Source organism: Phascolarctos cinereus, unplaced genomic scaffold, assembly GCF_003287225.1.
Source record: "Phascolarctos cinereus isolate Bilbo 61053 unplaced genomic scaffold, phaCin_HiC Scaffold_726;HRSCAF=1367, whole genome shotgun sequence".
NCBI lineage: Eukaryota > Metazoa > Chordata > Mammalia > Diprotodontia > Phascolarctidae > Phascolarctos > Phascolarctos cinereus.
Genome location: NW_027556098.1, coordinates 415720844 through 415735123, shown reverse-complemented (window position 1 = coordinate 415735123; position 14280 = coordinate 415720844). Strand labels below are relative to the sequence as shown.

Sequence of the window (14280 nt, the reverse complement as noted above, 5' to 3'; positions counted from 1 at the left end):
AATATTTCAAACCTCTCTATCTCATTGAATATCTATTTTTGCACTCAAGGTTTATACTAAGTTTTGTTGGATAAATGATTCTTGGTTGTAATCCTACCTCCTTTTCTTTTCAGAATATCATATCATGAGCCATCCTCTCCTTTAATGTTCTCTTCACTGTGGCTCCATCATACTTGACTTGTTTCTGGCTGCTTTCAATATTTTCTCCTGCACCTGGGAAGCCTGGAATTTGGCTATAATATTCCTAGCAGTTTTCATTTTGGGATCTCTTTCAGGAGGTGATTGGTGGATTCTTTTCATTTATATTTTACCCTCCAATTCTTAACTATCAGGGCAATTTTCCTTGATGATTTCTTGAAAGGTAATGTCTAGGCTCTCCCCCTCTCTCCAATTTTTGGCTCTTTTTTACTATGGCTTTCAGGTAGCCCAATAATTTTTAAATTATCTCTCCTTGATTTATATGCCAGGTCAATTGTTTTTCCATTAAGATATTTCACATTGTCTTTTATTTTTGAATTCTTTCTGTTTTGTTTTATTGCTGCTTGATTTCTGATAAAGTCATTCGCTTCCATTTGGTCCATTCTCATTTTTAAGGAATAAAGAATATTCCTTAGGAATTTTAAGGAATAAGGAATAATTTTCTTCAGTAAGCATTTGAATCCCATTTTCCATTGGTCCAATTCTGGTTTCTAAGTTATTCTTCTCCTCATGACATTTTGGACCTCTTTTACATTTGGCCTAATTGGTTTTTTAACATATTATTTTCCTGTGGATTTTTTTGCATCTGTTTTACCAAGTTGTTTACTCATTTTTCATGATTTTCTTCATTGCTGTCATTTCTCTTCTCCATATTTCCTATACTTCTCATACTTGATTTTTAAAATCATTTCTGAGCTCTTCTATGATCTGACACCAATTAATATTTTTCTTGGAGGCTTTGGATGTAAGAGCTTTGACTTTGTTGTCTTCTTCTGTTTGGATGTTTTGATCTTCTTTGTCCCCCAATATTCTATACTCTGAATATTCTCCAGTAATACTCTATAGTCTGAATTTTTAACACTGTTTGCTCATATTGCCAGCCAATTACTTGACTTTTTGACTCTGTTAAGGTAGGGCTTTGCTTCCAGGGTGTAATGCACACTGTCCCAAGCTTCAGGGGTTTTGTGTAGATACTTCTTAGAAACTGTAAGTTTTCAGTTTTTCCAAGGTGCTATGATCTAAGGAGAGGTGTTTACTACTCATCTGGCCTGTGCTGTGGACTGTGAATGATTACAAGCCTCTTTTCTGTCCTGGAACTGTAAGGAGGGTCCCACCTCCACTATGGCCAAAAGTTCTACCATGCTACTGCTCCTCCTTGCCCTGGATCTGCCACCCAGGACTGTGACCTGGATCCAAGTATAAGCAAAGCAACAGAGTCTTGCCCTAGTGCTAACAAAAAGATTTCAATAATGTCCTTCTTACCAGGTATTTGAACCCTTGACCAATTGTTGTCTGGGAGTCCCAAAAGAAGCCATTGCCATTGCCACTGCTGCTGCTGATTCAGTCACTCACAGGGCCTAGTTTTCATTTGCTGAGACCAGAGACGTGCTGGCACAGCCTGAATACTGTACTCTTCTATGTTGGTTCTTCTCTGCCTGGCCTGCTGGCCTTCTTGCTAAGCTTTGCCTGACACCTACTCCATTGAAGAAGTTGAACCATGACAAGGAACTCCATGGTCCTGATAGGTGATGCTTTGGGATGCGAGAGCATTGGAGATTGCTGGGTCTGTCACCCACACCCTCATAGGAGAACTAAAAGAAGGCCAGTAATGGTAACTTCACAACCCCCCTTCCCACAAAGCACATGACATATACCCAAGAAGGTTAACCCCTTCTGTTTTGGTGACCTCCCTTAAAGCTTTGACAATGCCTACATCTTCCTGTTTCATGTGTGATCAAGGGTTCTCCAGTGAAATTGCTGAGATTATAGATGTGACCTCCATAGACAACCATACAGTGAAAACACCTAATGGTGTTTTTTTTGTGTGTGTGTCCCATACTTGACGCTGATGAATAACACTAACCTTACGCATGCAGTTAATGGTGACTGTTCTGCCCCAACTTCTTACATCCATAAAATCCTTATTCCTTACAGGTCACTTTTAAGCCCTGTCCACTTAATCATTTAGCAAACCCTCCTGGCTTTTTCATATCTATTATAGTCTTATATTCCATGTAAATTTTGATTGCATAATCAGTATATTATACTGTATTAAATTGTCTGTGTTACCTTGCTGAACTTGCAAGTTCCTCTATGGAACTTAGCCACTCACCAGAATGTGAAACCTCAAATGCACAAAGAATCTCTCTAACTGACTTTGAATCACCCTGAGTCTTTGAAATACTTATAGACATCCTACCATGTCACAACCTGGCCCACAAAGGTTTTGGGCTACTTTTGACATTAAGGATTGTTGGAAAGTATCACTGTGACAGAGTCAATTTCTCTAAAAGTAACTACCAGCAGAAGAGAATAACACTTAGGTTATGAATAGAAGCCACTATAAATCATGATCATGGAAAAAGACTAATTCCTTTTCCTGGTGGACTTGATTCCAATGACTTACTTTCCTTGCATGAGCCAACAACCTTGCTGTTGGGTGGTTAGATTGGAATGATAAGCATGATAGTTTTAGTTTCTGGAAGATCAACCCAAAAGGGTAAACATGATTTTCATTGATTATCATTAGATGACTATTCTCATATGTTTTTCCCTTTAAACTATTTCAATTGACTGATTTTTTTGAATATTAAAAAGTATTATTGATCATAACTGTTCTGGGATGCATTTGGTTGAGTGAGTTGTATGGAGTTCAATACACCAAGAAGCATTTATTAATTACCTGTCTACCTGGTATTGTGCCAAGACAGAATTTCTAAGGAGGGTGTTGGTGCCTAGATTGATATGTACAGAACAAAAAATAGATCAGGGTCATTATACTTCTGTGTAGAATGTAGCAGTTAGCTACATAGGCATGGAGCTGAGTATAAGAGGACTGTAGTGTTTTCTTTTTTTCTTGGAATCTAAAAGACAGAGAGATAAATAAACCATATGAAAATAGACACAGTATACCCTTCATCTTAAGTAGTCATTATTAAATCCAATTCATCTATCTTAATATACAGGCATTTGAGAGCTATAACAAGGTAATGACACATATTATTGGCTTTGGCCCAAAACATAGAGAAGATGTTGTTCAGTAAATGAGGCCATAGCTAGAGTAAATTAAAAAAATACAATCAGATTGAGTTATTCTTGTACCATGAAATCTCTAAAACTTACTAGATAGTGAGATTAGTTTGTATTTTCATATTTGTGATTTCTTTGGGATTGGAATTCTCATTCATTTTAGAAATTAGTTCAACCAATTCAAATATACAATTTACAGACCTAGAATGTTTCCAGGGCATTGAGAAGATAAATGATTTGCTCATTGCTTTAAAGCTAGCAGATATCAGTTGTAAAAGTAGAGCTAAGTCCTAACTTCTCTCTTTCTCTCTCTCTCTTTTTCTCTCTCTCTCCTTTCTCCTCCCATTCTCACTCTTAACTTTTCTTTCTTTCTTTCATCCTCTTATCTCTGCTTCTCACTGTTTCCCTATATATCCATAAATATGTTGTTGTTTACTCATTTTAGTTATGTCTGATTCCTTGTGACTCTATGTGAGCTTTTCTTGGCATAGGTACTGGAGTGACTTGATATTGCTTTCTTAAGATCACTTTATACATGAGAAACTGAGGCAAGTAGGATTGAGTGACTTGGCCAGAATCACAGACCCAGGAAGTGTCTAGGGAAAGATATGAAGTAAGGAAAATAAGTCACTCTTATTTTAGCTTCAGCAGTCTATCCATTTCACCACCTAGCTGCTTCACTGCCTAGCTGCTTCATAAAGATATAGAAAAGACTGGTATCAATATTGTTATCTTTCCATATAGGTAATAAATATGTAAAATATAATAATGTTTTTATTCTAAATAAAATTAACAAAATACAGTACATTTAGTATATTTAAATAGAGCACTGTGAATTTGTGAAAAGAATGAAACTAAGAGTTTATTTACTCCAATCTAAATAGTTAACCTAAAGGGAAACTGATATCTATTAAAGTGACTTGACTTCCCAAGGTCAAATATAGAAAAGTTTTGGAAAAAAACCACAAAAGAGTAACTCTTTCAAATAATAGAGAAAACATAGAAATTGGAAAATAATGTAAAGAACTTAGAAATCCCCAAAATCTCAATATTTTGAAAAAGTCTAATAGCCAATTTTTAAATCAAATTAAAGCTCTTAATTACTTTCTATGGGCCAAGGCCAAAGAATGCAAAAATATTGTGTACAAAAAGTATGCACAATATCACTTGGGAATAATCTCTTAGGAATACCATTATAATAAGCTGGTTTGGGAAAGACTTCTTGCAGAAGGTTAGATTTTAGCTGAAGCATGTTAGAAAAGAATTCAGTGAATCCTGAATATGGGTATGAAAAAGGAGAGCTTTCCTGATATGAGAAGAAGCCAGTGAAAATAGAACAGTAGGTAAATGGAGTGTCTTGTGCAAGGATCAGTAAGTGGACTGCTGAAGCTGGGATCTTATCATATGTAGAAGGGCATAAAGTATAAGAAGATTGGAAAGGTGACAACCTGGTGGGTAGAGAAGGGCTTTAAAATTCGGGTGAATTATTTTTTATTTGATCCTGGAGTTAAGAAGAAGGCACAGGAATTCATAGAATAGGTATGTGATATAGATAGAGGAGGATTTACTGGAGAAGGGACAGAGAGCACCTTTATAAACTTTCATTTAACTGAATGAAAAAGAAGATGGATAAAAATCAATAAAATATTATATAGGACAATGTCCAGTTATAACAAAATGAAAATATATGAAAGAGAATGATCAGAACCAAATATTCAGAGCAGATAAGTAGCACAGGGGATAAAGTTGTGACGTTATACTAAGGAGAACTTAAATGAAAATATCATATCAGACACTAGTTCTATGAAATTAGGCAACTTTCTCAACTATTATATGCCTCAGTTTCCTCATCTGTATAATTCGGCTGATACTAGAATCTATGCTGTGAGAATTTATGAAGATCAACTGAAATCTGCATATATATTTATGTATATATATATATATGTGTGTGTGTATGTGTGTATGTATATATATATATGTATATATATATGTATATATATATACATATATATATATATATATGTTCAGAAACCTGATCCTAGTAGAATGAGAGAATTCTGTCTTATTTTTTTAAATGTTAAAAGCAATAATATTAAAAACAAAATATTGAGAATGAATGCACTCTACCAAACTGCTTATATATAAAACAATTATAGTTCTGAACCTTAATAATGTAAGAGAGACAGGGAAAGACAGAGATAGAGACAGAGAAACACAGAGAGACTTGACAGAGACAGACAAAGTTAGCAGGCTGGACTGAGAATCAAGAAAACCTGACCTAAAAGTCTTGTCTGAAAAACACTAGTTGTATAATCACCAGCTATTCACTTAACCTCTCAGTTCATCAGGCAACAGTCTAAGACAAGAACTTATTGTTATGATGCTGGTCAGCATCATATTTTCTCATAGAAATGTAAATATTGAGTTATATAAAAGTATGTCACCTATATTTATATTCATTAATAGCTTTGTTCATATATAGTTATGTACAAATATAGGTATAACTATCATATATTTGTAATTATATAATAATTATGCACAAGATATCACAATCCTATATTTTATACATGCATATACACATAAAATAATACACATACACATGTATGAGGCTCTCTGTGTGAGTATTATAGAATCCATTGCATAACTGAGAAGCCACAGTGATTGATATTTGTAATACCTTTCTCCCAGGGTCCATAAGACGCTGAAATGAAAATATACATTCAGAACATTTATCTGGCATTTGAATTCTCCAAGAATGACAACTGTTAGTAGTATAAGGACAGGCAAGGAAGATGGAACTTGGACTTCCTAAGGGAGGGAGCTGCCAAGTCTTCCTCTGCCAGAACCTTTCCATAAATAGAACAAAAATAAGAAAGGTCCAAGTTTACTACTCTGGAGGTCAAAATATGTGTATACGTCTGGAAGGGTAGGATGGAGGGGTTATTTCTCTTACGTAATTTTAAAAGGAAACATACTGAGACATAAAGGGCATGAAAGGCAGAAAATAGGACAGGAAATGATACTCTATCCATGCATATGTTTGAAAAGTTACTTTTTAATCATTCTCCCCCTAAAAAATATTTCTTAAAATGAAAATAAAAACAAAATCTTACTGATAACTTTTGAAATAATTGTAAGGATGGTTGTTAAGATATTTCCACCAGTCTTCCATGATCACTTCATATATAAATAAAGGGGAAAATCCCCCAACAATGTGATCCCCCTCCTTGCAGTAGCTGGGAGGTGAATCTCTTTTCAGGGAGCAGAGACCAGCTTCTTTACGACCCACAGACTGGGAAGCTCCAGCACCAGAAACAGGAGAAGAAGGGAGAGCATCAGGAACACCTCTCCTTGGCTCTAACACACAGACAAATGGCAGCCAGAACAAAGTGGGGCTGTGCTGTAGATCAGATCAGGTCACAGCAGAACAAGGACTGTGAAAAACTTTTTAATGGTGAACCTCATGGGCAGGCAAATGTTGGTTTCCTCTGCAAAATCTGAATTCCACTTTTCTTCCTGACCTGTGAAGACAAATGGAAAATGATTCAGACCCTTGCCCAAAACAAGGGTAATGAGGGAAGAAGCAGGGAGTATTTATAAGGATTTGATAATGCTTAATTATTGCTCTAGGCATATTTATTCTAAGAGATGCATAGGATCATTACCACCCTCCTCCTCCTACCCTAGATGCAATCAGAATGAGCCAAAACAATGGGGGCTCTGGGACCAATCCTCTTTGGGGCTCTGCACCTGAGTTCCCATGTCTCAGCGATAAACATGTATTTTTTCTTTTTACTTTCCCTGTCCAGGTATTCTTAGTAGAACACACTGGGAAGAAGGGAAGAATTCCCAGGGATTTCCATTGAGCTGTTGTTGTGTCCCAGCCTGTGTGACCCTATGTCAACAATCAGGATTCCTACAACGACTCTAGAATTGCCAGATGTTGCATCAGGCAGAAGTCTGGGTGAGATGACAAAGCCACTATCAGGGACTGGGGAAAAGTGGAGGATTTCCTCTCACATTATTCCAGCAGGAAGCATGGAGGCTCTCATGCTCCTGGGGTCCAAGTTGTTCACTTCCCAAGTCCTGACTTTTAATCTAGCTGTTATACAGGGGCCATTTTCCTAGTTTCCCCAGTATTGCATACAGAGTGTTCCAAATGTCTCCTGTCTTAGAAAAAGTATAAATTTTCAGACACTTTGCATGGGCCTTTTTCATAATATCTGGTTGATCAGAAGCAATCTCTCAGATTCATTTTTTAATGAATTGAATCAGAGTTTTATCTCCTTCTATTTACCAAACTCTCAGCCAGGTGCACTGAGCTAACCACACTCGTCACAGTATATTCCTTGATTTCTTTTGCTGAAATGAAGTAGCCTTGGATGAATTAGAACATCAGCATAATAATAATCTTTCTGACATTTAGGGATTAAGGATGAAGGGACATTACCCTTTGAGGGATCTAATAACAGTAAAAAAAAATGAAGGAAAACAAAACAAAACAAACAAAAAACACCATAGAGAGTTACTTCTGGATGGAGACATCCAATTTTATAAATTTTATTTGTGATGTTCCCAGGCTTTTTGCTGGGGAAGAAGAAATCTTCCTGAATCTTTGCTTTTAAATATGATGCCTTAGAACAGTGTTTCAGTTAGTTCACAGGTACATAACCCTCCACCTAGTATATCTAAGTGTCTCAATTTTTATATGTGAAAATGTTATTGACACTCTTATGATGGTCATTAATTTGAGTAGTTTGAAAGAAAGGCTTAGGTTAAGCTGGTTATGATGGGGTCATTCTAAAAAAATTAAACTGTTGAGGGAGAGATAAAAAGGAGTAATTATCTCATCCAAATGAGTCAGGAAAGGAAGAATTGATAGGAGGTTAAGCAAGGCTGGAGGAAGGCCAGTAAACTGATCTGATCCTGATGAATTTTTTGCTAGGAAACTCATTTATAACCAGTTTAATTTCTATTTCTAAAAATACGTTTGTTTAAATATTCTATTTCTTCTTTTAATCCAGGCAGTTCATATATTTTTAAAATATTCTTCCATTTCACTTAAATCGTTAAATTTACTGGCATATATTTGGGCAAAATAAGTCCTTTTAATTGCTTTGATTTCATCTTCATTAGTAGTATATTCATCCTTACATTTCTTTAAAAATTGTCCTTATGGTTCTTCAAATATATATTTTTATATTACGAACTTTTCTTAAATATAAAACATTAAAAAATAAGAGGGTGTACAAAACTGTGAACTTCTATTTCATATTTTTTTTCAAATTCTATATTAAATTTAAAAGTGTTCTTTCCCGTCCACTGTGTGCTTCCTCTCATCTGATTATCTCTGCATTTGCCTTCTTAATGTGAGATCCATATATAAACATAGACACACACATATTTACATATATATGCATATAGAAAAGTAAGTGTATTTTGATATATTCTTAGATAATTGTATTTTGATATAATCAATTTCTTTTGAAACTCTATGTATTTTATTTTACAAATTTAAAAGTATTTTTCTAACAATGGGTCCACAGCCTTTACCAATTTTACTCAGGGCTCTGCAACACAGAAAAAATTGAGGTTGCCCTCTATAATGTTTCAGTTGTTTCATTCATTTCAGTCATGTCCAACTTTTCGTGATACCATTTAGGGCTTTCTTGGCAAAGAGACTGGAGTTGTTTTGAAGTAGTTTATGGGTGCTAGGAACTCCAAAATATTAGGGTAAAAGGCATAGTGGCCTGCAATGAATTCAGAGACTCAAATCTTCCTCCAGTTAAGTTGCAAAGTTTATTGTAATGCCAAGAAGGCAGACAAGGTGCTTAGGGAACCTGAAAAATAATGAGGTTGATGTAGCAAAAGGGACAGTAAAAGGATCTGGCTGGGATTAAGGAGTGATAAATAGTCTGGAGCGGGTCAGGTGAGAGAGTGGAAAGGATGTCAAATAGTGAATTAGGTGACCTGGGTGGAATTAAAAAGTGATCAGTATATGCCTTTGGGAAGGCACCCTGTGCCTGTACTGATAGCTTTTATCAGAGGAATAACAGGGTCAGGCCAGTATGTGATTAGATTGCTTTCAGAGACATGGTCCTTTCCTTTAGGGGTCCAGGTCCATCACTGTATCAGTTTGCCATTTCCTTCTTTTGTGGTTGATGGAACCATCTCAAAGAATTCGGTCAGACTGCTTGTAATCCAAGTATAGGCATTTATTGAGATTGACACTTCCCATGAAACAGGTTAAGTTCCAAGAGGAACCAGCAACTTTAGTGAAAGCATTTTATAGGGTAAAATGCAATTACATAACAGAAATGATGAATATTAAAAAGGCAGGAGAGGTTTGATAAGAGATTAGGTATTAGAGGATCATGGTATCGCGGGATGCATCAATCTCAACAAATACCTATACTTTGATTAGAGGTGGTCTGACTCTGAATTCTGTGAGATGGTTCTGCTACAACAAATCATGACAGAGCAACAGTCACATTATTGTCATTCTCTTTAATGAAAGTCTTGAATGTTTTTATTTGTTCTTTCACTCACTCTTTCCTTACGATTATTGTTTAGTTCCCAATTAATTTTTAATCTGTTTCTGTGATCCTTTACTGAATATAATTTTTATTGCATTGTGACCTAAAAAGGATACATTTAGTATTTCTGGTTTTCTGCATTATCTATAAAATTTTTATGTCCTTATATATGGTCAGTTTTTGCAATGGTACCATATACCACTGAGAAAAAGTTGTATTCCTTTCTGTTCATATTCAATTCTCTCCACATACCTATCATATCTAGCTTATCTGAGATTCCATTCAACTCCCTGAATTCTTTCTTACTTATTTTTGGTTAGATTTATCTAAGTAGGAGAGGGAAAGTTTAAAGTCTTCCAGTGTTGTAGTATTATGTGTTTCCATCTATAGTTCTTTAACTTTTCCTTTAAAGATTAAATGCTATAGCATTTTGTGCTTATGGGTTTAGTATTGATATTGCTTCATTGTCTAGGGTAACTTTTTATCATAATGTAGTTTCCTGTGTTATCTATTCTAATTAAATATATTTTAACTTTAACATTTTCTGAGATCATGATTGATACACCTGCCTTTTTTTTTTTTACTTCTGCTGGAGCATAATACATTCTATTCCAGTCCTTTATTTTAACTGTGTGTATCTGTCGTTTTTAAATGAGTTTCTAACAAACAATATATTGTCCGATTCTAATTTCTAATCCATTCTCCTATCCATTTCTGTTTTGTGGGCAAATTCATTCCACTGACATTCAAAATTATAATTACTAGTTATGTATTTCACTTCATCCTAGTTTGCCTCACTATAATCTTCTCACTCTGTCTTTTTACCCTATCTCTCTAATTATAATAGAAGTCTAATTCACCTCTAACTGCAACTAACCTAATCCCCATCCTTTTAAAGAATCCTTACCTCCTTGTCTCCCCTTACCCTCCAATTCCTTAATCTACCACCCTTCTAAGATTCAGATTCCCTCCCTTGTCATCTCCCTCCACCCTCCTAATTCTTTATACCCATCTATTCATATGTTATTTCCTCTTTAACCCAATTCTGATGAGAATGATGTTCCAGCACTACCATCCCTCCCCTTTTACCTACATCCACTGCAACACTTTTTCCATTCATACCTTGTTTGTATGAGATAATTGTCCCACTTTATCTCTCCCAACCTAGGTTTAATTTTTAGAATCATCCTTATTACAATTGACTCAACTCTAAACCTTCTAACTATGTATGCTCTTTCAAATTACCTAAACAATGATACCACTCTTAATAGTACACACAACATTTTTCCACATAAGAAATAAACAGTTTGACCTTACTGAGTCCATCGTAATTGGTCTTCAATGTTTCATCTTACATTTCTCTTAGGTTTATGTCAAATTTATATGTCAAAGTTCTGGTCTTTTTGTCACAAATACCTGAAAGTCTTTCAATTCATTAAATATCTGCTCTTTACCATTTCCTTTGCTGTCTCAAATATGTTTTAAGTCCCTCAGTTTTTAGTGCAATTACTATTGTTTTTTATTGTTGCTTGAAGTATTTTCTCTTGGACCTGGGGGCTTTGTAATTTGGCAATGATGTCTCTGTGAAGTTTCAAATTAGGATCTATTTCAGTTGTTGATTGCTGGATTTTTTCTATGTTTATTTTACCCTTTCTTTCCAGAACATGAGGGCAATGCTCAACAATAATTTCTTGTATTATACTATCTAGATAGTTTTTAACATTACTTTGAGGTAGTGCAAGAATTCTTATGTTGTCTCTCCTCACTGTTTTTCAGATGACTTGTTTTTTTCTAACTCAATGTTTCACATTCTCCTCTATTTTTTTCATTCTTTGATTGTTTTATTAATTTGTGGGGTCTTATAATATCATTACCTTCCCCTTTCCCAACTCTAGTTTTTAAGAAGTTATTTTCTTCCTTAAAAAATTTGGATCTCTTTTTCCAGTTGATTGATTTTCTTTTCATAATTATCTCGATTTTCTTGGATTGCTCTTTTTTCCCCCCTCATTTTCCCTCAATCTCTCTTATTTCATTTTGAAAGTCCTTTTTCAGCTCTTCCAAAATATCTTTTTGGACTTGTGATCATTTGCTATTTTTTTCTTTGAAGTAGGAGAGGCTTTTTAAATTTTACTAACTTTTTCTGAATATGAACTCCCTCTTTCTACATTGTAACTATCTATGGTCAGGTTTTTTCTTCCTTTGATTACTCATTGTTGATGGGGTATGGATCCATGCTGAGACCTTTGCCCCCTATGAGAAAAGAATTTAGGTTCTATTTGTCTACAGGCTCTGTAACCCCCCAACCCCTTTGAACTGTCCTTGAATTTTCCTTCTTTATCATTTCTCTGGCAATAACCTGAGACTAAAAGCCTATCAACTGGCCTTTCACTATCTCCTATGTCCAATTCTCTGTTACCCTTAACCTAGCACAGCTCTTCATTGTCTATTACCTCTGGATCACCTCTGGTTACTTCCCACCCTTGATCTGATTTAGACTCAGTTCTCTTGTTGGAAATAACCTCTGATGCCCAAACAGACACAGTAAGTTAGACAGACTAAGGATGAGTGAGGCAGTGGAATTATTAATACGCTTTTTTGCGGGAAGCCAGTGTGGAACTTGAGAAGAGCACATACCTCCTCTACAGAAATAAGAGAAGTCTTTATATCCCTATTCATGGCCACAGGTCCCTCCTAGCTGACTTTTATTGGTAGAAGTCAGCACAGGTTGCAGACTTCCTGAAATGCCCACCACATGTTCTCCTTGGTATGTTTCCCCCTCCTTCTTCATACACAAAATGGTGTCTTAACCCACCTCCCCAGGTGGAGAAGCTAATATTCATGAGGCTATTAAGCATTTACTTTCTAAGTAAAGGTTAACCTTTGTCCCATGTCCAGCCTCTTTAATCAAACAACCAGTTTCACCAAATGTTAGCTGGTTCTTGAAGCTCCTGACCCAGAGCTACTTTTCTCTCAATTTCCTTATATGGAGATTTAATAATTTCTTACTTCTCACAATCCCCCCTTCTTTTTTTCAGTCTTTGTGTTTCCATATCTTCAAACTTCTCTAGGGTGAGGGCACAAGCCTCCTGCAATTGGTCGTGTTCCTTCATTAGGAATAGATTATTCTGCTTGTAAGAACTGGCATCTGTTTGGTAAGGGTGCTCTCAATAAGTCTTTGCACCAGGCACCTTACACAAGGGTTTATGCAACATCCTACTGCCATTAAAACTTGTCCTACCACAATTAGGGAGGTTATGATAGAGACCACCATTCCCTTCCATTTGCCAAATCATAATTCTAACCATCCCTTTAATTAATTGTCTATCACAGAGCTCTCCACCAACTCTCCAGGCAAAGTGGTTAGACCCTGCAATGCCCTAACAATGGCTCCATCTCGGGCTATTTTGTAGGGCAACATTTCATCAAGGGATTTTTGGGAACTTATAACAATGTAGAAGAAGGAAGGGAGAAATTGACTGATGCATTAACAAGTCAAAAGGGGGCAAATACAGAGATGCAAAAGTAATGACAAATTTAAGGCTTCAGAAGTCTCTTCTCATACAGCTGTCTGGTGCTCTAGACACCATCCAGTGAAGTTTTCCATTCTAAGTGCCATTCAAGGAGTGTCCAGCAGACTTTCTTCTTGTAGAGATCCTCTTTCTTGGGTCCTCTCTCCTACAAGATTGATCTTAACACAATTTTTAAAATATCTTGCCAATAAGCATGGCAAAAAAGTGAAAGTTAACCCTTATGTCTCCATTATCATAAGACAAAAATTGGAACCTTGGCCAATTGTCATGTTAAAGAAAATCAAATTAGAAAAGTAACAAAAAAATGAGAACCTAGCCTTATACTCTGCATTACTTCTAGCTTTATACCTTGCATTAATTTGCATTTTTTTATATTTTTTGTATTTTACATTAATTCATTACTGATCCTTCAAACCCATGAGCTGCTCCTCCTCCTTCTTCCTCTGCTCAAAGTGCATGTCCATGAGTGTCTGCAGCTCCAACAGTTCCTTCTCCATGCATTTTTGGTGGATGTCCTAGGGGTGGCATTTGGGGCCAAGGAGCTTGGAGGGGGCCTTGTTTCTGAGGTCATTACTGCAGGTCTTTTAACACTGCCTTCCAGGCTTCCCACCATTCCAACTGAGTAGCCACTTAGAAGTTTCCACTACATAGTAATCAATTTAAAAACAGTATATATCAAATAATAAAAAAATTCCAACTTCTGGTCATGTGCAAAATAAATCATCCTTAATTAAAAGGAATGCATCTTTTACAGGATTTACAAGATAGGCCACAAGCCATCCTTCTTTTAACATTAATTAATTGTAACAAACTGAGACAACTTTAATATTAACTAACAGAATAATATTCTAGTTCCACAAGCTCCTGGCCTAATTATCCCCATGCCATTATGAGAAATTAACGGACCCTGACTTATACAGCAATACATTAATATACAGGAACATACTAATGTCAAGACTAAATACTTAATCCTGAAACTCTAGGCC

At 35.8% G+C, this 14280-nt stretch overlaps 1 protein-coding gene across 1 annotated transcript in view; it reads right to left on the bottom strand.

Moving 5' to 3' along the window:
- LOC110220029 (vomeronasal type-2 receptor 26-like) overlaps window positions 1-13791 on the bottom strand; it is a 34582-nt gene extending 20791 nt beyond the window's left edge. The window contains 1 exon segment of the mRNA XM_021003880.1: window positions 13697-13791. Coding sequence (XP_020859539.1) covers window positions 13697-13791 — 95 coding nt within the window.
- Window positions 13792-14280: the final 489 nt, after the last annotated feature.